This window comes from Balaenoptera acutorostrata, chromosome X (genome assembly GCF_949987535.1).
Source record: "Balaenoptera acutorostrata chromosome X, mBalAcu1.1, whole genome shotgun sequence".
Lineage (NCBI taxonomy): Eukaryota > Metazoa > Chordata > Mammalia > Artiodactyla > Balaenopteridae > Balaenoptera > Balaenoptera acutorostrata.
In genome coordinates this window covers 80,998,165-81,025,584 of record NC_080085.1, presented here as the reverse complement: position 1 = coordinate 81,025,584, position 27,420 = coordinate 80,998,165, and the positions used below count along the sequence as shown (strand labels likewise).

At 32.4% G+C, this 27,420-nt stretch overlaps 1 protein-coding gene across 1 annotated transcript in view; it reads right to left on the bottom strand.

Moving 5' to 3' along the window:
- Positions 1–5,403: 5,403 nt before the first annotated feature.
- PCDH11X (protocadherin 11 X-linked) overlaps positions 5,404–27,420 on the bottom strand; it is a 698,845-nt gene continuing 676,828 nt past the window's right edge. Inside the window, exon 8 of the mRNA XM_007182336.3 lies at positions 5,404–6,086. Within this exon, the coding sequence (XP_007182398.2) occupies positions 5,404–6,086 (683 nt within the window). The remainder of the gene's footprint in view (positions 6,087–27,420) is intronic.

Here is a 27,420-nt window from a genome sequence, read left to right as displayed (position 1 = left end):
TTCTCAGATACTTGAAATGGCTATTGAGTTTGTAACCCAACTTACAGAAATTAAACACTGTACCTACTTGCCTGCTTCACAGTTGTGTTTTGTTTTGTTTTGCTTTGTTTGAAGCCATTTCCATTACACCATTAACAATTTATTTTATAAATCACTGTGACCAGTTCTGGCAATAAAAGCAGCAAGTTCAATAATGGTTTTAATCAAACTAAATATTAGCTCACTAATTTTTCCACTTGTTGAAATATTATAAATTTTCAACATTCTTTTCCAGTAGGGCACTTTTCCCCCAATCACAGAGTGTGTATTCACCATATTCACTTTTTCAGGTTTTTAGAGTTCTTGCCAAGGTTACTATGATAATGTCTATCTCTAACCTGGTAATTCCTAATCTACATATTACTCACTACAGCTTGTGTTTTTTCCCAAATGGCTGGAGTCAAGCTGAGAAATAACACAAATTAACCTACACATATATTATACTTCTTCTAAATCTCCAATCTCCTTTTGCCAGAAATTAAATTTTTACTTGATTTAAATTTTTGTTTTTGATTCCTTCATCAGCCAACCTTTGGTAAGAATGAGTAAATTAATATCACAATTACAGAAAGATGGGTGAGAAAAGAAAGAAGACAAAAAGCACTAGATTATGTGCTCTATAACTCTTAATCAAACTTCAGGACTGATAAAAATACCAAGTGCAATTGAGTATTTACTGATCCTGTGTAACCTGAGAGGTTTCAAAGTACTGGAATTCTCTCCATTTAGCCAAAGTGAAAGTGAAGCCAGGAGCGAAGTTATTTTGTTCCACAAATATTATCAACATTCTCCAGAATCTTATTTCACTTACTTCACCTAAGGGAAATCCTTAGGTGGCTTTTACATTAAATGAGACAATAGGCCTATTCTGAAATAAATAAATATCTCAAGTTTGTCTTGTAAGATGCAAAATAAATGTTCTAAAACACTACAATATTGCTTACCAACTTTGAAAAGTGGGTGAAAAGATGTGCATTTCAAAGAACTATATTGAAGGGACTGAGCAAACAAAAAAGTAAGCTAACTCATCAAAATGTTCCACCAAAAGGTGTATTTTACTCTAGATAGATTTAAAAAACAATTTAAAATAAAATAAAACCTTTGACTTTTGAATTAATAAACACACACAATGAATATGTATCTTCATTTCTCATAGCTTTATTAATACCTATATTAATGAATAAGAAAGCATGCAATACAGAATCTGATATCAAACAATTAATACACATTTGCCACTGGACTACATACTGCCATCCTGGGCCATACAATATCCAACCGTCTCACTTCCAAAGCATGGCTAGAGCTGCTTTGGGATACTGTTCACTTTCAGATGCTGTATGATGTCACAGAGGAGGAATCTTCTCGAAATACAAACATAAATACATATTTCATAAAATTCCAAGTATTTTAAGCAAGGATAGCATAAATTTCACACATTTTATTTGTAAAAGTATCACATACAATCACTAAACAATTGCCTTCATTTTTTTTTTTTCATTTGTGCACACACATTTTTCTGAGTGGCCTTTTCATTTTACTACTTTTACTGATGTCAACTTGTACTGCTTTTAAAAATCATTTTTATTGAAAGCATATGGATGGTTAGTGTAAGGAAGCTACTATGAATGAATATTTTAAGGACTCTGCATAAAATTGCTCTGGTGTGGTAATTGGCATGTTAATGTAAAAAGTTTCCTGTCCAAATATAGTTCAGCTTCTCTTGCTCCCATGTTTTCCAGGGCAATTGTGCCAGTTGGAAATAGGCAAAATAGTCTAATAATTGTGAGAAAAAGTTCATCTATATATAACCATAAATTTGGTTTGGAATAAATGTGAAAGAGGAAAGAAAGGAAATGATAACTATAGTGGAAAATATACATCAGAAGAATATAAAAAGAGAAAAGGTTAAACAAATAGATGTTCACAAATGTGGATTAGGAGATATATGCACATTCAGACTTAATTTAAACAACAAAAAAACTAATGTTGAAATATACATGTGGGTAAAACTTAATTTTCCCGTGACTGAAAGGGATTTTTTTTTTTTTGCTTGTGACATGATTGCATTTTAAGGATTGCCGAATTTGTGATTTTTTTTTAGTCTATTTTTCTCCACTTTAATGGAAGTGTGTGACAAATATTAGTTTGAGAAGGCAGAGGCTCTTCATAACTGTCATCAGTACACAATAGCACTAATCATTTAACAACCAGTTTTTTTTCTAACCAAATTTACATTACCAAAAATAAAATGTTAAATAATTAGATGAGACTACACAAAATGTACCCTCTAAATTTATTACATTGTTTGTACCATATGTAAGTTTGTTTTTAATACACTGACACATTATTAGCTAAAACTTGAAGATAAAGTTCAAGGAAAAAATATGTATGCACTTAGCATATAAGATACACAGTGTTTGAATACATACTTACAAATGTGGTATATTAACATTATAACTAGAAAATTAATGATCACATATAACTGAACATGGCTACAAAATAGAACAACCAGTCTGACTAAACATATTATTACCATCCTTGTCATTCAGTTATAAGTTCTTATTTCCAACTAAATCAAATCTTACTTTTTTCAAGGGAAATATTTTTGGTTGATGGTAAAATAAGACTTTTTGGAGTTCCAGGACTAAATTTTTGCACATTAAAAAAGCCATCTGTGAGTTTTGTCAACCTACAGCTCTGTCCATCCACTCAAAGAAAGAATTTGCAATGTGATGAGAAAGATCTCATTGGATCTGAAACCTTGGAAGTTACAGGTTGCCAAGTCCAGACCCAGTGGAAGCTTAGGAAGAGAATGCATAGGGGAGCATAACTGGGCTCACACCCCTTGCCTCTTTGGCTACTTTGAGCCTGCTTCCATTCAAAGCCTCTCTGGTACAAACACAGAAGAGGGTGCCCAGTCATCTAATATTCTAAACACAATCTAAGTCTGACTGTATAATCAGAGTTAGAAAGGGCAATAAAAGCATATTTGTTCATTCCTATATCTCTAGGAAAGGTATCAAAACTTCACAGATTTTACATGAGGATTTAAGAGCCACCCATATAACTCAATAAATCACACTATCAGAAAAAGAATCCCAAATATCTAACATTGGTTTGTATTCTGATTTTCATTAACATAGATAGTAACTATTCATACTACTGACATTATTTAATAGTCTTTCAGTTTCTCTTTTTTATCTCTTTTTCATTTATTTCTTTTTGTGTGTGTAGATCTTAACTAATAATGTGGAGAGGAAAATGTAGAAATAACTAAAAAAAAAGAAAAAAAATTCTCACATTATCTTTGCAAGCTTTAGAGGGAAAAACATTCTAAAATCTACTGGAAGCACCGATTTTGTCATTCTAGGTTTCTTTATTTTCCCCAGGTCTAAAATCTTCATCAACCATAGCAACAAGAATACCAACACATATATGTCATCATATTTCAATATCTTCACTTTCAAACATCACCAGTCCTTCAGGACTCACATGCATCTGGAATACCAGGATGCTCCAAATCCCTTTGAATATAACAAACACAAATGAGGGAAAAAAATCAGTAATACTAATTAATTTGAAATTTCAGCAATTAAACTCTAGTAGTTAAAAGTTAAGAAGTTCTACACACCAAATCAGATATGATTTAAAGAGCTTCATAATGGGAACAATATATTCTCAAAACGCTACGTAACCTGCTGGGCACATGAAGAGAAGCTTTCTCAACAATCAGTGAAAACTTTCACCAATGAAACTATACATTTACCACAGTTTATAATACACCATTTACACACAGTTTAATCATAAATTACATATCTTCAAGTTACACATTACAAAGTCTACACCTAATTTAAGCAAGAAGATATATTCACTCCCCCAACCCCGCACAGCAACTAAAACATCAATTGTTTCTTGGTTTAGTGTAATACTGAAATAAGTATTTTCAGTTTTGCTATGGAGGAAAATTAAGTTGATGGTGTTTCTGTAAATTGATAAAATGTGCACATAGAAGATCACGGACAGTTAAGAGGACAAAAAATAAAATAAAGAACAGAAGGAAACTAAAGTTCCCTAGGAATACTCATGTATTCTTTGCTTAGAATGACATATATTGTTTCATATATGAGATTTTGTTGGTTTATTTTTGTGTGTGTCTGTGTGTTATTGGGGTATTTCTTTTAGACCCCAAGAGGCAGTCATGAACCCCATTTCTCCCTCTGCACATCTCCTTAAAATTCTATACTGTAACACGTTTGATGTAGATTTATAATTATGTCTCTTGAAAAGTTCCTTCCTGACTTTCATCTTGTTATCAGTGGTTTTCTTCAGTAGGTTGAGCTAGAATGACAAAAATACCTTAGTCTTATAGGTTTAGTATGTGGTTTTATCTACAGTTGTTTATTTTAATTAGGAGTTGAATACATCCACCTTCTTTATGATTTTCTAGGCTGTTATATACAAATTTCAGAAGATAAAGACCCAATTAATAGTGGAATATAGGCTTAATATGACAGATACAACATGATTTCTGATGCACTTTACACTAAACTACAAAGATAAATTTAACACAAAAAGAAAGAGGCCCTTTTTAGCAAATAATTGCCTAATTTGGGCACAGTTATTGCACTTCAGTGTCTCGAACTCTACTAAAGAGTAGAGAAATAGGTTATAGACATAAATCTGTACAGTTTTTATAAGTTCTGTACTGAAAATGTATATACAAATTATATCAACAATATATTCTTAAAATAAAGGTAGAAAACATAAAAAACAGACAGATACAAAAAATATAAGAGATATTTCTACTCCCTATTGTTCATTTTTACAGAAAAACTAATAGCAAAAAAGTGGAGACAACAACAAATATCAAACAAAAAGACAAACAAAAATGCTACCGTACTTAAACCTTCTAATGTTGTCTAAACAAAAGTTTAGACAGAATAAACGTGCCCTTGGAAAATCAGATATTTGTTAGTTTTCCATTAGCTATGTACTGGGTCCACAAAAAACAGAATAGAAAAAAATCAGTAATATTGCACATGTTGGTAAAAATAAGTGAAAAAATACAGTGCACCAGAAATAATATATACTATGTATTAATATCTACCATGATAAGCCTTTCTGTACAAAAGGGTGTGAATTTTTTTCAATTTCTTTTATTTTTAAATACATATTCTGAATTAATCAAATTGTAAATTTATTTTTAACTTTTGACTAAGGGTCTAGCTCTAGACTTGATTCTGGTGTCGGTTTCTATTTACATAGCTATTTACAAATCTAACAATTTGAAGTATTCATTGAAAATGAATCTTAAACTTTGATTATATACATTCTGTTGGAAAATGTGAAGTAGCGGTTATAGTTTTATAAAGGATGTTCTTCCATAATGGGAGAATCATCCCTAGAGGGTCTGGCCTGCTGGCCTGGAGTGAAGGTTGTCAAGGGAATGACTTTAATTGAATCATCACTAGGATGAAGTCTTTCAGACATGGCGTAAAACTGAGATCTTGTACTACCTTGTGCTCCCTGATCAAGAGAAAGTAGTCCATCAGGGCCAGCACCTTGCCCCCAACCTTGCTGCAGACCCATTGGTGGTTGTGCGGGGCTGCGGTGGAGGGCAGCAGCCTGTGGCAGAGGAGGGCTGCAGTGGATTGCGGTAGCCTGTGCCAGGGGAGGGCTGTAGCGGAGGGCAGAGGCCTGTGCTGGTGGAGGGCTGTGGCGAAGAGCAGTAGCCTGTGCTAGAGGTGGGCTGTGGTGCAGAGTGGAGGTCTGTGCTGGTGGAGGGCTGTGGCACAGTGCAATAGCCTGGGTCACCGGCGGACTGTGGCAGAGCGCAACGGTCTGTGTCACTGGAGGGTTGCGCCGGCGAAGAGTGGTCTGCATCAGGGGCAGGCTGTGGCACAGAGCAGAGGTCTGTGCCTGTGAAGGGCTGGAATGGGTCAGAGAAGCTGGCATCCAGCAGGCATCAGAGTGGCCCAAGATGAGACATTCTTGAGTGCAGTTGTCAGAGGCCTCTTCCACGGTTGGTTGAACAGTTATTTCTGCAGCTGTTAGGGTGGGAAACAAATGATAAAATTTATGTTTCAAAGGCATATGTTTAATAGCTACTTAAAATAATTCATATTGTTACAGGAACATTTAATAATCTATATATAAATGCATCAGAGACTTCTAATATTTTCACAATTGGTACTTGATTTGTCAAGAAATAATTCCTACAGTAACATAAATAACCAGGAGTGGGAGGATGGCATTTCATTTCTATAATTAGGATACTTTGGTTTAGTCTCCCAAATGTAGATATTTTAAATTGTGTTTGTGACTGTGAATGGAAGCTGTGGTCACTGATCTCTACACACAAGTCAGTTGAAATATGGTCCTAACACAAAGAGACAACATGAGTGAAACGAATGGAAAAACCAGTCACAGAAACATGTAATGAACTAACCAATTATAGCTAATGGTTTGGTTAAGAATCTAATTAATTAATCTGAGAATAAATCTAAGAATCAATTAGGTTAATATGAAAACATAGTTTGTTGAACTCTAAGATATGCCTTTTAGTTTCAAGAATGAAATATAGCTATAATTATCTTAAAGACAATTGATTTCTGTATTCCTCATTTTCTGAAATCATGGCAAATCAGAGTTTAGCAGCATAATGAATTACAGATCCAAAATACTTAGCTCTAAACTATAATACTTTTTAAAACTCCTTTATAAGATTTCTGTAACATTTTCAAATGCCCATAGGTATCAAATATCAATAAGTATACCATACAAAGACTAGCCAAGTAAAGATAGAGTAGCTATATCAATATAAAAGTTGACTTTAGAGCAAAGAATGCTGCTCGCGATAGTGAAGGATATTACATCATAACATTTTTTTAAAAAAGGTCACTTCTCTAAGAAGACATAACAATCTTAAAAGTTAAAAATAGAATTCATGTTCCTATAAGTCCTCAACAGGATATAGAGTCCAGGTACTGTCATTATCCTATCACACTTAAAACCAAAGAATAGTATATATCAGAAGTGATTCTCATTAATAAGACTGATTTTCTCCATTAGATAACCATTTACTTTTCTTCATTTAGAAGGCACTTAAAAAATGTCCCTATGAGATTAACATTTAAAATATTCTATATGTTTGCACAATTATATTTGAGAAGTATTTGGGAAGGTAGAGTTTTATATATTTGGGGTGACATTAAATCATAAAAGCATGCATGGAAATATATGAACATACATACAACTATACTTTAAAATAAAATTTAATTTCCTCACCATCAGAAAAGCAACTGATCTGGCAGCTTTAAATTTTACAACAAAAGAATACATCATAGTTTCAACATTGAGTTATTTGCCTCTTTATGATGAGGAAATAGATACCAAGTCATTTTCACTGAAATATATGATTTATAGAAATTCCTTTTTTAACAGCTTTATTGAGATATAATTCACATGCCATAAAGTTCACTCATTTAATAATTGAATCATTGAATTATTCATTTGAATAATTGAATCATTCATTATTCATTGAATAATTCAATGGTTTTTAGTATATTCACATAGCTGTGCAACTATCACCACAATCAATTTTGGGACATCCTTATCAGTCCCAAAAGAAACCTGGTATCCATTAGCAGTCACTGGTCACTTCCCCCCAAACTCCACAGCCCTAAGTGACCATTAATCTACCTTTTTCTTCTATAGATTTGCCTATTCTAGGCATGTAATATAAGTGGAATCCTTTAAATGAAGTCTTTTGTGACTGGCCTGTTTCATTTAGCATAATGTTTTTAAGGTTCACCCATGTTGTAGCATGTATCAGCACTTCAATTCTTTTTTTATTGTTCAAGATTACACTTTGTATGATTATACCACATTTTATTTATCCATTCATCAGTTGATGGACATTTGGGTTGTTTTTACTTTTTGGTTATCATGAGTAATGCTGTTATCAACATTGTATAAAAGTTTTGGGGTAGACACAGTTATTCATTTCTCTTGGGAGTGTACCTATGTATGGAGTTGCTGAGTCATATGGCAACTCTATGTTTAATTTGAAGAAGTGCCAAACTGTTTTCCAAATTGGCTGCACAATTTTACATTGCCATCAGAAATACATGAAGGTTCCAATTCCTCTTCTCACTTTCTGCAAAAATTCAATTTGGATTTTGCAGATTTTGGTAAGGATTGTTTTGAATCTGAAGATCAATTTGTGAAGTATTGAATTTTAAGAGTATTAAATCTTCCTGTCTTTGAACATGGGATGTCTTTCCACTTATTTCTATCTTTAATTTCTTTCAATAGTTATTTCAAAATTTTCAGAGTAAAAACCTTGCACTTCTTTTGTTGAATTTGCTCTTAAGTATTTTATTCCATTGCAAATAGAATTGTTTTCCTAATTTCTTTTTTGGAATGTTTATTGCTAGAGTATAGAAATACACTTGATTTTTATATATTGCTCTTAAAGCCTGTAACACTGCTGAGCTTGATTATTAGTTTTAATAGGTTTTTAGTGGATTTTGCAGGATTTTCTGTATACAAGATCATATCATCTGCATATAGAGACGGTTTTGCTTCATTCTTTGCAGTATGAATGCCTTTTATATATTTTTTTGTCTAAGTGTCCTGGCTCAAACCTCCAGTATAATGTTTAATAGCAGTGATGAAAATGGACATCCTATGTCTTATTCCTGATACTAGGGGAGAACAGAGTATTTCACCATTAAAGTAGTTTCTAATTTCTCTTGTGATTTCTCCTTTGACCAATTGATTATCTAGGAATGTGTGGTTTAATTTTCCCATACCTGTTAACTTTCCAAATTTCTTTCTTTTATTTCTAATTTCGTTCCATTGTGGCCAGAGAATATATTCTGTGTGAATGCAATTCTTTCAATTTATTGAGACTTGTTTTATAGCGTAGCATATAGTCTATCCTGTACAATGCTGCATGTGCACTTGAGGAGACTATGTATTCTGCTCTTATTGGCTGGAGTGTTCTGCAGATGTCTGTTAGGTCTAATTTATTTAGAGTGCTGATCACTTCTTCTATTTCCTCTGTGGTCTCTTACATGGTTATTCTTTCTATTATAGAAAGTGGAATATTGAAATCTCCAACTGTTATTATTGAATTGTCTATTTCTCCCTTCAATTATGTCAGTTTTTGCTTCATGATTTTTAGAGCACTGTTGTTAGATGCATATGTGTTTATAATTGTTATATCTTCCTGATTATTTGACCATTCTATCATGATAAAATATCCCTCTTTATCTCTAGTAACATTTTAAAAGTTTTTTTAATTTAAATAAGTCTGATATTAGTGTAGTCACTCTATCATGATTTCTGTGTGCATGATATAACTTTTCCATTATTTCATAATTAATCTATCTGTATCTTTGAAACTAAGGCCTGCATCCTGTAGGCATACATTTGGATTTGATTTTTTAATTCAGTGTTATAATTCTGCCTTGTTTGGGGTTTCTAATCAATTCATTTTCAATGTTATTATTGATATAGTAGATTTATATCTACCATTTTACTTTTTGTTTTCTATGTGTTTCATGTACTTTTCTGTTCCTCTATTCCTCCTTTACAGCTTCTTTTGCATTAGGTGAATACTTTCTAGTTTAATGTTGTAATTCTTACAATGATTTTTGACTACATATGTATATATAATATATAGTGTATATAATGTTACATGTAAATATGTATACTTATTTATACATGCATATGTGCACGCATGTGTGTGTGTGTATGTCATTCTCTTACTGGTCTTTAGATCGTGTGGTCTTAACTTATTACAATTACTTCAGATTTATTATACATTAATTCCAGTGAGATATAGAAATATTACTCCTATATACCTATATTTGCTCTCCTCTTTATTGTGCCATTTATATATATATATATATATATATATACATATATATATAAAACACCTATGTATGTACAAATTCAATATATTGTTATAATTATTACTTTATGTATTATTTGTTTTAATGAAGCTGAAACAAGGATGGGCGTGCAAGTTTTATAAATAATTATCAACTATTTTTTACTAACCTTCTTATTTGCCATTTCTGGTTCTCTTCATTTGTTTGCTTGTTTCTGTGTATTTTGAGTTACCATCTGATGTTGTTTTGTTACTCCAATTCAGTTTTGCTCCTACCCACCCCTTTTATGCTGTTATTGTCATATATATGTGTGTGTGTGTGTATATATATATATATGTATAAATTATATATATATATATATATAATTTTAATAATGCTGTTATCAATGTATGTGTACAAATATATTTGAGACCGTTTCAGTTGTTTGGGGTATATATCCAGGGATGAAATTACTAGGTTATATGGTAATTCTATGTTTAATTTTGTGTGGGATCACTATACATCTTCTATAGCAGCTGCACCATTTTATATTCCCACCAGCAATACACAAGCGTTCCAATTTCTCTACATTCCCCTTGAAACTTGTTATTTTCTGTATGTGTGTTTGTGTTTTTAATAACTGCCATCCTAATATGTGTGAAGTAGCATCTCACTGTGGTTTTGATTAGCACTTCCCTAATGACTAGTGATGTGCAGCATCTTTTCATGTGTTTATTGGCTATTTGTATACTACATTTGGAGAAGTGTCTTTTCAAGTTTTTTGTTCATTTTTAAACTGGGTTGTTTGAGTGTTTGTTTTGGTGTTGTTAGAATTCTCTTTATATTCTGGATATCAGTCCCATATCAGATATATGATTTGCAAATATTTTCTCCCGTTCTGTGGGTTTCCTTTTCATTCTGTTGACAGGATCATTGTTGTACAAAAGTTTTTAATTTTGATACAGCCCAACTTATCTATTTTTTTTTATTGCTTGTGCTTTTGGTGTCATACCCAAGAAATCTTGCCAAATCCAATGTCATAAAGCTTTTTCCCCATATTTTTTCTTGTAAGATTTTTATAGTTTTAGCTCTTACATTTAAGCCTTTGATCCATTTTGAGTTAAATTTTGTGTATGGTATATGGTAAGGGTGCAACTTCATTCTTTTGCAAGTGGATATCCAGTTTTCCCAGCACTATTTGTTGTCTTCTAGTTGCTTAATGGCAGCCATTCATATTGCCCCTTCTTCTCAAAAGATCTATTTCTATATATTTAAACAAGCATCTTTCAAGTTTTAGAAGTCTAATTTATTAGGAACCATCCACCTTCTGAATTCACTTGCTGTCACTCTGTCTCTAGTTACGCATTAACTTTACCAAGTGAAATCAATAATTTCCTACTAGATAGCTTTCATCCACAGAGAATAAAACAAAGCATGCTAAGAACTGAATTCAATGCTAACATTTTGACTAACAAAATTAGAGAGTTCTTGAAAACTTGGGAAATTAAGTAACAAATACATACAGAATTGAAGAAAAATTAAAAAGCCAAAAGGTAAGGGTTTTTAAAAAAAATTCATTATGCATATAAAATATTGTAGTGGTTTTCACAATTTGACAGATTTTCTGAAGAATTTGGAAACTAGCTGACACATAATATTTTAGATGGATAGATGATACTTCACATAAAGTGCTTCCAAAAAATGTGGTGGAACAATGTAATATTATTGTTCAAATGATATTTACTATAAAATATAGGTAATTAAGTACATGTCTAGAGCTTTTCTCAAAAATTCACCTTGACGATAATCCAAAACATCTTTTTTTTTATTTTATCACTTAACTTTAATTGACTTATAGTGGATAAACCACATAAGTACTAATTGAATAGAGACTCTGCCAATTTGGTAGCAGAGTTTTAATAAATAACCAGAAACATTGATATTATTTGTCCTTAAAAATACTCTGTCTTGTCCTTTAAGTAATGGGTATTGCTATAGTTAGTAACATTCATGACTTGAAAAAAACCTATTCACAAGCTACAACAAACAGAAAACATATATCCAGAACTACTAAATGTAATTATACCCAATTAGATGAACAGGAGATTGTTCACAATATGTGTGTGTGTGTGTGTGTGTGTAAAATTTATAAAAAGTCATGTTTTTAGCTAAATGTTTTTAATCTCAGAATTCAGAATACCTTGGTGAAAATCCTAGTTTTAATTAAAACAAGTTTTATAATAAACTTCATTGTTGTATCTCTAAGTGCATAAAAATCCACCAACTACTAGAGAATCAATATTAAATAAAAGCACAAAAACAGAAGTGTAATTAATATTCTGAGTTTCTATTTGAATGAATGCTACTAAAATATTCTTTTAAGTATTTTTTTTAGTGGGCTATACAGTCTCCCTTAATACTATCGATACCATTTAATTAACTTAATGAACTATTTCCCAAAGAGAGAGTACAAGTCAAGCACAGAATAACTCAGTGCAAGTTCAGAATAACATTCGTTGTGAATTAGTGGAGTTCAAATTAATTACACTTAAAACAACATTCTCTGAGGGTTTCTGTAACTCATTAATAACATTTAACTTTGAAGAAATAAATATTCTTCCTAGGGAAATATATTATCCTTGTAAAGCACCAAAATACCCTTTGGATATCACAGTAATCTTCTATAGGGAAAATGTGATGTAGTCATATAGTTGATCATTTTATCATGTTGAAAAGGCAACTTGAACTAAAGTTATGAGTCAAGTGATGGCCAAAATTCTGCCAATATGCACCTCAATCGAGTATACTGGGAAAATAGAATATATAACAGGGTAATAAAAATACCTATCTATAAAGAATATATTGCCAAGGAGACAGACCCAATATCTCTCTTTGGAAATCACTTACAAGACAACTGTTACCATCTGCAGTTGTTGAGAAGGAGTGAGGAAAAATGACAGAATATTGAAATATATTTTTAGCACAATGAAATTAAGATCACTGTTAGAGTGTAATCCATCTGTTTTGTCTCAGAAAGAAAATGTGCTCTTATGAGGTTTAATAAATTCATTTGGATATTCTTTTCCTTTGTTCTAAATGCTTACACTTATTTGACCTTTAAATTGCTTTTGAGAACTATCTGCTAACTCATATTTATTTAATTGGCTGATATATATATTTCAAGAAATAGAGGAACAAATTCCAGTCTTTCAGAGTTCAGATAACAAGTTCATAGATGTGATTAAATGTGCTCTGGTTATGCTCCCTATCATTCTCTAACCTTTATCAATTTGAAGACAAATGCATATTTTATAGACATTTTCCTTAGTGCTATTCCAGAACTTAATAGAATCTTCATTATACAAAAATCTCCAAACTGTTCCATTTAATGTATCTGTTAATCTCTGGTAGCAAATTACACATGATAGAGTTCTTATACAGATCATTTGATTAGTTTTCAAAGCTGACCTCTCATGAAAAAGAATGTGATATTTTTATAAATTTGCTTTGGTCTTTCTTCCTCTTGCTCTTTCAGTAGCTTCCCAATTGTACCACTGAAGATTTTCAGTGTCATGTTTTAGGGGAATACTGTGTTGTAACTGATACATCTATTTCAGCAAATAATTTTTACTGTCCTCAATTGTTCATCATTTGGTCTTCCCAAGTGAATAACTGGGAAATTTATGACTTGCCTAATGGGTTGACAGTTCAGAGTTTGGTTTAATGTGGTCCAAATGCCTAGTAAAGGTATTTGGGACATTCACCTCAGATTTTCACTTTTTATTTAAAGTTTTGTGTGATTTAAAGTTCCCCTAATATTGTTGAAGATAATCTGTTGCAACTTGATACCTTCAATCTATTCATGTAAGTGAACTAGTCAGAGTAGCAAAAGGACACACTAGAAACAAATATGATAAGATGAGTGATCCTATTTTCACCTGACATCTCTCCAATATCCACTGAGATTTGTTGGGAACAAATTGAGTAAAGTTACCGTCACCAAAATAATAATTTGGGCCCATATGAGTAAGCAAACATCTGGAAATAGGTGGGGTTGGAAAGTTTACTATGAAAATATCGTTAAGAGTTGGCTACCTTATAGCTACAAATATATCTATACATTTTTATGTTAATAAACTGTTTTTTCTACACCAGACCTTTAATCAATCCATGGTTCCATAATCATATATTAGTTCTGAATTTAGACTCCCCAGAGTTTTATTCCTATATAACTTAAAGTCTAAATTAGTTACCTAGCTTAACAAAGAGCAGGTTTTAAATTAAGCAAATCCTTAATATTAACAACCTAGGATTGCATTTAGAGTAAAATGATGAAAGAAGCAAAATTCTCACACAATGAAACTGTCTATAATTACACAGATACTTTTCATATTTCAAAACACTGCAAATACATGAAGACATAGCTCACAATATCAACAACCATCAAACAATAAGTGACTTTCATTTGCTATAGCATTTCTGATTAATCAACAAGTGTAGCAGTTTTTATATTATCAGGTTATTGGGACCTCAGCGAAACAATGGTGACAACCTTACACTGGTTCAGTTAACAATAGTCACTAAGAAGAGTCTTCCTTTCCCCTTTAAAAGTAGTATTTGATGAAAATAACAATTCAAACCTGGTAAAAGAAGAAAATCTTCGGAATTACCACAGCAGCCAAAAATAATCTCATGGATCAAATCACTGAATAAATTTTGTTTCATGTCTATCTGCAATACTTTGAAAGAATTAAAACTTATTTGTTAATATTAATTGATATACTTTAATAAAATGAGCTGTGATATCTTTCATTACAAAATTCTGTGACATATTCCGCATCATGTGATTGTAAAATATTTTAAACACCCAAATCTATGCAAAACTAAGACAGAATGCAGGTAAATGCCAAATTTTTAATTACTTTATTCTTTTATATTTTATCATATTGAAATAGTGCACACATACTTGATGAAGAGGCAATGACACTTTGATGCAAAACATTATCACGCTAGCAGTGTTGTGATGCAAAGTATACTTCACAAAGCACTAATTGTATTTGGCTTTTGAAATTGGAAAGTAAAACATTTTCATTTCTTCTGGGGGATTAGCAGATAATTTTTTATTATTCTTTAGAACTTTGATTTATAGCGTGAACTTAATATCTACAAGTCCAAAGCAGAACAAGGCCATTGCCTTAGTGTGACTTTTAACTTTTTTTAGTTTAACGAAGAATCTATCAGACTTATAGATTCTCCTTTTGGAAGATGGAAAAAGGGACTTTTGGTCTATGGCCACAGACACTATGAAAAACATACAGAATTATTAATGACCAATAAATGTAGCCAATGCCTTTCATCCAATAATCTTGGCCTATTTGTGCTAACGAAGTGGGCTTGGTAATAACTATTGTTATTCTATAAAGCAGGAAGCCTGTGTTTATTTAGACTGGGAAAACTGGGACACACCTGCCTTGTGTAAGAACTCACTTGGCAAAATCTTCACACTTCAGTTTTAACCCATTTTTTAAATATATCTTACAAGAAATAGAAATTGTTCTCTCCATTTAAAAATTAATAATGCTACCATTATAAACTTCCCCTATTATAAATTCTGGGAGTTTCTTACAAGCGTGCTAGGTCCTTCGAATAATGAGATTTTTTAGAATACTGAATCATTAATAATAATAAATGCTGTCCAATGTATTTGTTAACAAAGACTATTACAGTTAAACATGTTAATATACGTTATTACAGAGACTCATAGGTGACTATTAACACAAAATCAGTCATGATATTTTGGGATTATTTGGGGAAATATTTGTTCATAAATTTACTATTAGTTACTTATTCAAGAACTATATTTTGCAAAAGCAATAGTTAATGTTATTGCTTCTAGGCCTTTTGGCTAAGATCAAGTGAAGAGTTAATTTTAGTGACTAAAGAGATATGTAATCAATTAATTAATATTTTAAAATGTAATTGATAGTTTTTAAAATATGCCATTTAAATATGCCTTTCAACACAACCTACAGTATTGGTGTCTTTGACTTTGACATAAAGAATAAGAAGTACAAGAAAAAATATATTCAAAGGTACTGAAAAAGTACCATTTCATGCTTATTAAAAAACAAACTAAGTCTGTCATATATAGTACTATGTAATGCTGTTAAAAGATATACATAGAAAGAAAACTCAGATATCAATTACTTTGGACATTCCATTTAAATAATTTTCTTTCTATAAAACTGATTTTTATACTGAAAATATATACAACAGGGAAAGTGTGAGCTATTACTATCATCATTGCTAGCCATTTACAATCTGAAGAAGAGAAAGGATTTCTTCCCCTAAGGATGCTCTTTGAATAGGACACTAATAAGAGCAAGGATAAACAGTAGTGGCACCAGATATTCCCACTGCTGGGATCACCTCTAGGTTATTCTAAGCTAGGATTTGGAAATGTCAATGTATATAATGAAACAAATGTGAAAACCTTTATTCTATGGTAACTTTGAATAAATTGATTCAAATGTGAGAGAAGTCATGCAAACTTTCTCTAGTGGAAATATTCTTACTCCTGTTACAATGTTTATGAACTATTACCCATAATATAGGTGGGTATGAATTAACCATTTGGCATTCAGTATTACATATTACTTGAATGCAATTTTCAATAAATTCTAATTTACCTCAGCCAAACATGCATGTGAACATTTATTCAGTATTTTGTATTTTAACTAGTCAAACTCAATATGTTCCTGGTGTCAATATGCTGATTGTCTTTGAGCAAGAGAGAAGAAAAAAATGTTGCTTTTCTTTTTTGAAGCAGAGAATGCCTGGTATTTGCTTTTCTATTTGTGCTTGTATTGATTTGCATATTCTTTAGAGGTAGGTCATTGAAAAAACAATGCTTTATATAATTTTACAGTAATAATGCAAGTACATTTAATTGGTCAAGAGATAAAGCTAATTGCTTGCTTTTATTAATGCAGATATCATAACTGTACTGTAAATGACATATGAAGATTTTCTTTCAAATTGTTTTTTTAGAAATGGCAACTGGTGCTCCAGTTGTATTAGGCATACTATGGATTCAATATTTTTGATCTGTACAAATTTATATCTGTTTTGTAATGAGGAGCATTAGAATGTTTGTACAGATACATTTTGTAATGAGGAGTTTTGTAATGAGGAGCATTAGAATGAGGAGTTTTGTGAAGTTTTGTAATGAAGAGCATTAGAATGTTTGTACAGATATAAGATGGACAAGCATTAATCAAATTTAGTCTAATGAACTATAACTTTGATGTTTGCACTGCAGACAACCTGTATTTGAATTACTCTGTACAACATTTCAAAGGTAAGTGTATGTGCTATAAAAACATATAGAGAGGGCTTCCCTGGTGGCACAGTGGTTGAGAATCTGCCTGCTAATGCAGTGGACACGGGTTCGAGCCCTGGTCTGGGAAGATCCCACATGCCACAGAGCAACTGGGCCCGTGAGCCACAATTACTGAGCCTGCACATCTGGAGCCTGTGCTCCGCAACAAGAGAGGCCACGACAGTGAGAGGCCCGCGCACCGCGATGAAGAGTGGCCCCCGCTCACCGCAACTAGAGAAAGCCCTCGCACAGAAACGAAGACCCAACACAGCCATAAATAAATAAATAAATTAATTAATTAATTAATTTAAAAAAATGTTATAATTTCCACCTGAGTTTTAGAAAAAAAATTCTGCTGTATTTGAAATTATTATAGCTACTCCCACATTCTTTTGACTAGTGTTAGCATGATATATTTTTCGTCATCCATTTATTTATAATCTATATGTGCTTTTCTATTTAAAGTGCATTTCTTTTAAACCACAGGTATTTGTGTCTTGGTTTATGATCCACTCCAAAAATCTTTGTCTTTCAATTGGTGTATTTAGACTATTGCTGTTCAAAGTAATTCTTGATGTAGTTGGACTTACATCTACCATATTTGTTACTATTTCCTATTTGTTGTCTTTGTTCTCATTTTTGTCTTTTTTCCTTTTTCTGCATTTTGTGTTTGTATTTGGGCATATAATTCCATATTCTCTCCTTTCTTAGTATATCAGTTTTTGCTTTTTTTTTTCCTTTTTTTACTGGTTGCCCTAGATCTCCTTATAGAGTGTTCTCTTAAAACAGGATGTGTCTGAATATGGACTAGCATCTCAAATCTAGCAGTCAAAAATTATTTTCAGGGGCTTCCCTGGTGGTGCAGTGGTTGAGAATCTGCCTGCTAATGCAGTGGACACGGGTTCGAGCCCTGGTCTGGGAAGATCCCACATGCCGCGGAGCAAATAGGCCCATGAGCCACAACTACTGAGCCTGCGCGTCTGGAGCCTGTGCTCCGCAACAAGAGAGGCCGCGATAGTGAGAGGCCCGCGCACCGCGATGAAGAGTGGCCCCCGCTCACCGCAACTAGAGAAAGCCCTCGCACAGAAACGAAGACCCATCACAGCCAAAAATAAGTAAATAAATAAATAACTGATTGAAGGACTATATTTGGAAATACAAATATATGTTTAAAAAAAAACATATAGAGAATCATAGAGATAGTGTTCATTTAAACAACAATCTTATCTTTCTTCACAGCAAACTAAAGTTTAATTAACAATATAGATAAATAAACTGTTATATAATAGACTAATCATATATTTCTTACAAAGTGGCTGAAGATATGGAGGAAAAAAATAAGATTTCTTAAAATGTACTTAATCCAAATATATGTATGTAATTTGTGAATGACAGCCAATTTAACTACTCCATTTAAGAGGAAGATGATAAATAAGGCATAGGTTGTGTGTGTGTCTGTGTGTGTGTGTGTGTGTGTGTGTGTGTGTAAAATAGGTAGGATGTGATTGTGGTGGCCATGGAAGAGAGAGCACAATATCCATAGAGGTCTGGGGACGATAGAAATGAGTGAAGAAAAGGAGAGATATAGGTACAGGGAGATTTGCAGGGAGCTAGTGTGAACAGTCCTTTGGACAGTTAATTGGAACCTTAAGTGAAGAGGAAGGCCCCGGAGGCAGTACCCTTTCTCAATTGAGGGAAATGAACCAAAAATGATCCCTGATAAATGGACACAGAAATAGATGAAGCATGTTCATTGTATGTAGGCTGGCAGATTAAAATAGAATTAAAAGCAACATCCCCTGAATTAAGCAGCATACTTATTTCAATACATTTTTCCTAAAATTGCTTTTCCTCACTATTAACATGTATCCTCCCCCACATACGGATTTTATTGTACACACATACACAACTTAAGTGCAATTCAGTACATACACATGAACTTTCTTTTACTAAGAAAGGAAGAAAGGATTAACCTCATATTCTTATTCTATTTTTAACTCATTAAGTTTTCTAGTGATTCAGTTGCACGTAGGATCTAAAGATGGACCTGCATTTATTCACTATAGCAACAAAACTTACTATGTTACTGGGGTGAATTACAAAGACATATTTCTAAATGTTAAAGAAACCATGAATTCCCAGGAAATACTTCATTCCCTAATATTTATCTCACATTTTATATATTGTTAGATTTGTTTTGCTAATATTTTAAAAGGACTTTGTGCCTATATTCATGAGGAATATTGTTTGTAGCTTTTTTATTCTTTTCTTTTTTATTTCATACTGTCTTTTCCTGGTTTTTGGTGTCAGAATAATGCTGGTCCCTTAAATGAGTTGTAAAACATTCCTTCTTGTATTTTTTGAAAAAGTCTGTGTAGAATTGTTATTCTTTCTTCTTTAAACATTTTTGAAAATTCACCTTTGAGACTCTCTGGGCTTGATGTTTTCTTTGTGGGAAGATTTTCAGCAAAAAAAGTAAATTCCTTTAATAGATATAGAACTGTTCAGATTGTATATTTTCTTCTTGAGAGAGTTTTGATAACTTGTGTCTTTCAAGGAATTTGTTTATTTCTTCTAAGTTGTCCAATTTGTTGGAAAAAAGCTGTGCTTAACTATTCTCTTATTTTTTACTATCTGTAGGATCTTTGGAGATGGCTCCCCTTTTTTTCCTGATATTGGTTGATTGACTTTTGTTCCCTATCTTTTTTCTTGGTTGCTTTAGCAAGGGGTATATCAGTTTTATTAAAGTTTTCAAAGGACAAGTTTTGACTTGTTCATTTTCATTAATGTCTGTTTTCTATTTTGTTGGGTTATGCTTTTTTCTTTATTATGTCCTTCTAATTACTTTGGGTTTATTTTGTATTTATTTTCTAGCTTAAGTTAGTATCTTGGGACATTAATTTTAGACCTCTCTTTTTTTCTAATATAAGCATTTAAAGCTTATGTTTCCTCTGAGAACAGCTTTAGTTATTTGCATCTCATTAATTTTGATATATTGTATTTTTATTACAATTCAGTTTGGAATAGTTTCTTAAACTTCTTGATTTCTTCTTTTTCTCATTGAAGTATGTTGTTTAAATTCCAAATATTGTGATTTTTCCTAGGTATCTAATTGTTATTTATAGTTTAATTCCATTAAGTTCAATAAATATATTGTGTGCTTTCAATCCTTTGAAATTTATTAAGATTTGTTTTATGGTCCAGCAAATGGTCTACCTTGGTGAATGCACTATGTGCATTTGGAAAACAATTCATATCCTGCAGTTTTAGGATGTAGTATTCTGTATGTAATTATCAAGTAGGTGAATGTGGTTGATTGTGTTGTTTGGATCCTCTATTTCTTACTGATTTTTTTTTTTTAATCTACTTGTTCTGTCAATTGCAAAGAGAATGATGTTTAAAATCTCCTGCTGTTTATGGGATTACCTATTCCTTGTTTTAATTTCATCATTTTTGCTTCACATATTTTGAAGAAATTAAGTGCATACCCATATAAGACTAATATATTTTCCTAATGAATTAACACTTTTATAATTATGAAATAGTCTTCTTTATTTTTGGTAACACTTTTTGTCTTGAAGTCTATTTTTCTAATATTAGAATGGCTACTCTGGCTCCTCATATTTACTGTTCAATTTATATATCTTTTCCCATCCATTTATATTCAAATTATCTATATCTTTGTATTTAAAATGCATCTCTTCTAGACAGCATAAAGTTAGATTTTGCTTTCTGCCTTTATTTAGAGTGTTTACTTTGTTAACATTTAATGTAACTATTGATATAATTTAATTTGGTTTCCCATTTTATTGTTAATTTTCTGCTTGTCCTCTATTTTTCTTAACATCTGTTCCTCTTTTTCTGCCTTCTTTTGGATTATTTGAATTTTTTAGATTTCCTCTTTATTTATTGGCTTTTTAGCTATATGTCTTTGCATTTTTTTAGTGATTGCTCTAGGAATTAGAATGCATATTCTTAAATTTTTACAATCTACTTAAAATTAATGTATTGTTAAAAAATTATTCTGACATTTGTTAAAACTATAAGGAAGGCTTCATTCAAGACATTGTCATAGGTGTGGTGTGAAGACAATTTCAATAGAGGAGAGAGATTGAGCTCTTCTCTGAATACAGTAAAGACAGATGAGGACTTATAGTCAAGGAGAAGAGAGAGGGGGAGATGGATGGGGAGATGGAAAATTACTAAGAGGAGACATCAAGGGTAGGGAGATTCTTGATAAACCAATTCAACAGAATTCTTGCTGAAGGCAGGCCTGAGTAATCAAATATCGAGGGTGTGGGATTCTCTCTAAACTGAATTTTCAGGACTTGACAGGTAAAAGAGAGGGCCCAAAGATGAGATCTAGTCAAAAAGAGGGCTCAGAGGAGCCTGTCTAAAGTTTGGTGAAGGAGAGAGTCTTTGTCAGTACCACTGAACATAAAATGTAGTAATTTACTGTGTTTACTGTGACATATTATTTGGAGAACAATACCAAAATATAGATTATTAAGCAAGAATTTGTAAACTTTTCCACATAACGATGTTTTTAACTACCCACTTTGTCATTCTTCTACAGATTTCTTCTGGAAGAGACTTAAAGAATATTATTTCTTTATTAAAAGAAAGAAAGTTAATATTGGGGAGGAAGAAAAGTATTTGATAAAAACGGTTCTGATAATTGGATAAGGAAAATCTGAAAATATTAATTATATTTATAATTTAAATCAATTAGTTAAAGTGTCTATGTTTTCTCTTTATCACTTTTCTGGGCAGATTGAGCAGTGACTCAATAATAATCATGATATTAAATCCTGCAGGCACATTACAAGAAAGACATTACAATGTTATTGTAGTTAATACAAATATAACAGTTAACAGAGAATATTCCAAGACCATGTTCTTATATTCAACCCAAAGGATTTTAACAGTGCTTCTTGACTAGGATTGCCAGATTTGACAAATAAAAGTACAAGTTGCCTAGTAAAGTTTGAATTTTATATAAACTCCAACTATTAGTGTAAGTATGCCTCATGAAATATTTAGATCTACTTATGCTAAAAAAAAAATGTTGTTTATCTGAAATCCAAATTTATCTGGGCATCCTGTATTTTATCTGGCAGTCCTATTCTTGATATGATGCTCTAATGTATCCATGAATTTTCTGTAAGTGCACAATAACCACAAACAACATCAATGAGAATTTATTTGCTTTCAATCAGATGCTAAAAAGATAACCTAAGTAACCCTTGTGTATGCATAATAGGTAAAAATTTTAAAGAATAAACTTATCATATATTTCTTATATACATCCTAACATTATAAACCATATACCTTGTGGGGAAAGAGAAGAACAACCTTCTCAATATTAAATTCTCCAATTTAAATCCCAGGTCTTGAAAAACACTCTCTTTTTTAACATATTAAACCAGCTCTGCTCCCTACTCTCAGAAAAATTCCTTTCGTTTTTTAAGGAATACAGGATATTATTTTAGCAAAGACCTGTTGAGCAATTAATATTTATTTGGTTCTAATATTTCTGATATTGATAGAGCCTAGATCATATACAAAAATTTTGGTAAATTTGTTGCTTTTCATTTTGTGGCGCAATCTACTTTAGTTTATGTCTAAAAAAAAAAGATGTTTAAGGAGGCACATTCAGTTATTCTGGTCATCTTAATATTAACTAATAAATTATTATTCATTTATGAATATTACTGTGTTAATTCAAAGTTAGCAGGAGTGAAGATGTGAGAGCCTTGCTGAAGGCAGTCATGGATTTATACTGAGATAGTCACACTTTCTTGCTTGTCCCTGCCTGTGACCAAGGATCCACATTTGTAAGAAAGACAAACCAAATATTAAATTTTTATTACATGAATTGCAGGAAGATTTTTGAGCTACTGTACAATAAAAATGTGTTTTAAACGCAAGGGATAATATGTACCTATATTATTTATTTTTACAAAAGCTATTAAAAGTAAAATTGTACCTTAACAAGTCAATAAGTATGACGTATGCCTATATTTTTGCATTTTTTCCTAAAGTGTTGCAATTTCAACCCAAAATACATTTTCCCCAAGGTTTGAATCATCTGTCAATTTCACAGAGCAATCATTATATAATTGAAATATGGAAATATGCAGATTTTTGAATTAGACATTTTATGATATTGTGTGGTTACATAAGTTGTAAAATGAAACTCACTATTAAAACTACTTAGAATATTTTATCAAATCAATTTAAGACATAGTCAATATACTATTATAGTACTCTTTTTTGAAAATAAGCTTTATACCTTAATGATTACATATTAAAAAGTTTATTATAGCTCTGTGGTGATTCATCCTATTTACTCAGGTAAAAAAATATATATTTTCAAAACCTAAATTGCTCTGACAATATTACACCTCTAGGAACAATACAATGCAGGTAGTTTTCAATATTCAGCTAATGTGTTTATTCCCAGCTAGTCTTGCCAATTATTTATAATATCATAGAGATAGTAAAATGTAATTGAAATCTACTTTATGTCCCTTAACTGAGTATATTTTGTATATCATATAATTTAGAAAATTTTATTAGATTCCATTAGTCATGTTCCAAAGGCTACAAAAACAACAAATATGAAACATATATATTGGCATTTATAACACCAGTGCCTAACATTCACACCTTTCAAAATAATGATAGAATAGATGCCATACATATGCATTTGCATACATGCATATGTTTGCCCACAATTAATTTGTATTTTGTAGTTAATATCTTATTGTTATGGGCTTTTTAAAGTTTGTTTTATATAAATTTTGGATGGTAACTGCATATATTATCAAATATAATAATTCCTTTCATTTAAAAAAAATACACGTTGTTTCTCAAAGAAAATTTAGATCATTTTCTATAAATTAAATGAAAATCAACAGAGTGATAGATTACATTTATTTATACAAGAGTGTGAGTATAAATTGGTGTAGGTAGATATGAATGTTTTAAAATATATGGTAATGACTTACACAATAAAAAGGGTAAAAAACAATGATGTATTTTGATTATTGGTTAGTTGCACCAGAAAGTATAAACATAAAATGAAACATTCCATGAAGCAACAATTCAGTATTTTAAATGAAGAGAAAATGTGTAGTCAAACTGACAAATAGAAATAATATGAGTGCTACAATTTTCACATCAATCTAAGGAAAAAAATGTTTTCAATTACAGTCTTTTTAATCCTATGTGATAAAGAAAATTATTTCAAATGTGTAATAATTTTAAATAGTATAATCCAGTTTTCACTGTGCCCCTATCAAATCTAACAGTGTAAAAGTGTGCTTCTGAGTAATGTATATCTTCTAGCATTTCTGAAAAACAGTTGAAAGGTTTTGTGTTAGAAAAGTGGTGAGAGATTGGCTCAAGATGGCAGAGTAGAAGGATGTGCGCTCACTCCCACTTGCAAAAGCACCAGAATCACAACTAACTGGTGAATAATCATTGACAGAAAGACACTGGAACTTACCAAAAAAGATAGCCCACATCCAAAGACAAAGGAGAAGCCACAATGAGATGGTAGGCAGGGAACAGTCACAATAAAATCAAATTCCATAATTGGTGTTTGTGCAACTTACAAACTGGAGAACAATTATACCACAGAAGTCCACCCCTGTAGTGAAGGTTCTGAGCCCCACGTCAGGCTTCCCAACCTGGCACTCTGGCAATAGGAGGAGGAATCCCCAGAGAACTGGACTTTGAAGGCCAGTGGGATTTTATTGCAGGACTTTGACAGGACTGGGGGAAACAGAGACTCCATGCTTGGAGGGCACACACAAAGTAGTGCATGCACCAGGAGCCAGGTGGAAGGATCAGTGACACCATAGAAGACTGAACCAGACCTACCTGCTAGTGTTGGAGGGTCTCCTGCAGAGGCGGGGGGCAGCTGTGGCTCACCACGGGGACAAGAACACTGGCAGCAGAAGTTCAAGGAAGTATTCATTAGCTTGAGCCCTCCTGGAGTCCACCATTAGCCCAACCAAAGAGCCTGTAGGCTCCAGGGCTGGGTCCCCTAAGGCCAAACAACCAACAGGGAGGGAACACAGCCCCACCCATCAGCAGACAAGAGGATTAAAGTTTTACTGAGCTCTGCCCACTAGAGCAACACCCAGTTCTACCCACCACCAGTCCCTCCCATCAGGAAGCTTGCACAAGCCTCTTAGATAACCTCATCCACCAGAAGGCAGACAGCTAAAGCAAGAAGAACTACAATCCTGCAGCCTGTGGAATGAAAACCACAATCACAGAAAGATTGACAAAATGTAAAGGCAGAGGACTACGTCCCAGATGAAGGAACAAGATGAAACCCTAGAAAAACAACTAAATGAAGTGGAGATAGGCAATCTTCCAGAAAAAGAATTCAGAATAATGATACTGAAGATGATCCAGGACCTCAGAAAAAGAATGAAGGCAGGATCCAGAAGATGCAAGAAATGTTTAACAAAGACATACAAGAATTAAGGAACAAACAAATAGATATGAACAATACAATAACTGAAATGAAAAATACACTAGAAAGAATCAATAGCAGAATAACTGAGGCAGAAGAACGGGTAAGTGACTGGGAAGACAGAATAGTGGATATCTCTGCCGTGGAACAGAATAAAGAATTAAACGGAATGAAGACAGCCTAAGAGACCTCTGGGACAACATTAAATGCACCAACATTGGCATTATAGCAGTCCTAGAAGGAGAAGAGAGAGAGAAAGTACCCGAGAAAATATTTGAAGAGATTATAATAGAAAACTTCCCTAACATGAGAAAGGAAATAGACACCCAAGTGCAGGAAGTGCATAGAGTCTCAGACAGGAGAACCCAAAGAGAAACATGCCAAGATACATAGTAATCAAATTGAGAAAAATTAAAGGCAAAGAAAAATTATTAAAAGCAACAAGGGAAAAAAGACAAATAACATACAAGGGAATTCCCATAAGTTTAACAGCTGATTTCTCAGCAGAAATACTGGAAGCCAAAAGAGAGTGGTATGATATATTTAAAGTGATGAGAGGGAAGAATCTAAAACCAAGAATACTCTATGCAGCAAGAGTCTCATTCAGATTCGATGGAGAAATCAAAAGCGTTATAGAGAAGCAAAAGCTAAGAGAATACAGCAACACCAAACCAGCTGTACAACAAATGCTAAAGGAAATTCTCTAAGAAAGAAACACAAGAGAAGAAAACGACCTACTAAAACAAACCCCCCAAAATTAAGAAAATGGTAATAGAAACATACATATCAATAATTACCTTAAATGTGAATGGATTAAATGCTCCAACCAAAAGATGCAGACTGGGTGAATGGATACTAAAACAAGACCAATATATGTGCTGTCTACAAGAGACCCAATTCAGACCGAGGGACACATACAGACTGAAAGTGATGGGATGGAAAAAGATATTCCATGAAAATGGAAATCAAAAGAAAGTTGGAGTAGCAATACTCATATCAGATAAAATAGACTTTAAAATAAAGAATCTTACAAGAGACAAGGAAGGACACTACATAGTAATCAAGGGGTCAATCCAAGAAGAAAATATAACAATTATAAATATATATGCACCCAACATAGTAGCATCTCAGTACATAAGGTAAATGATAACAGCTATAAAAGGGGAAGTTGAAAGTAACACAATAATAGTTGGGGACTTTAACATTTCACTTATACCAATGGACAGATCTTCCAGACAGATAATTAATAAGAAAACACAAGCTTTAAATGACATGATAGACAAGATTTATTTAATTGATATTTATAGGACATTCTATCTGAAAACAGCAGATTACACTTTCTCCTCAAGTGCACATGGGACATTCTCCAGGATAGATCACATCTTGGGTAACAAATCAAGCCTCAGTAAATTTAAGAAAATTGAAATCATATCAAACATCCTTTCTGACCACAATGCTATGAGGCTAGAAATAAATTACAGGAAAAAAAAAACTGGAAAAAATACAACACGTGGAGGCTAAACGATACAATACTAAATAACCAAGAGATACCTGAAGAAATCAAAGAGGAAATCAAAAAATACCTAGAGATAAATGACAATGAAAACACTACGACCAAAAACCTA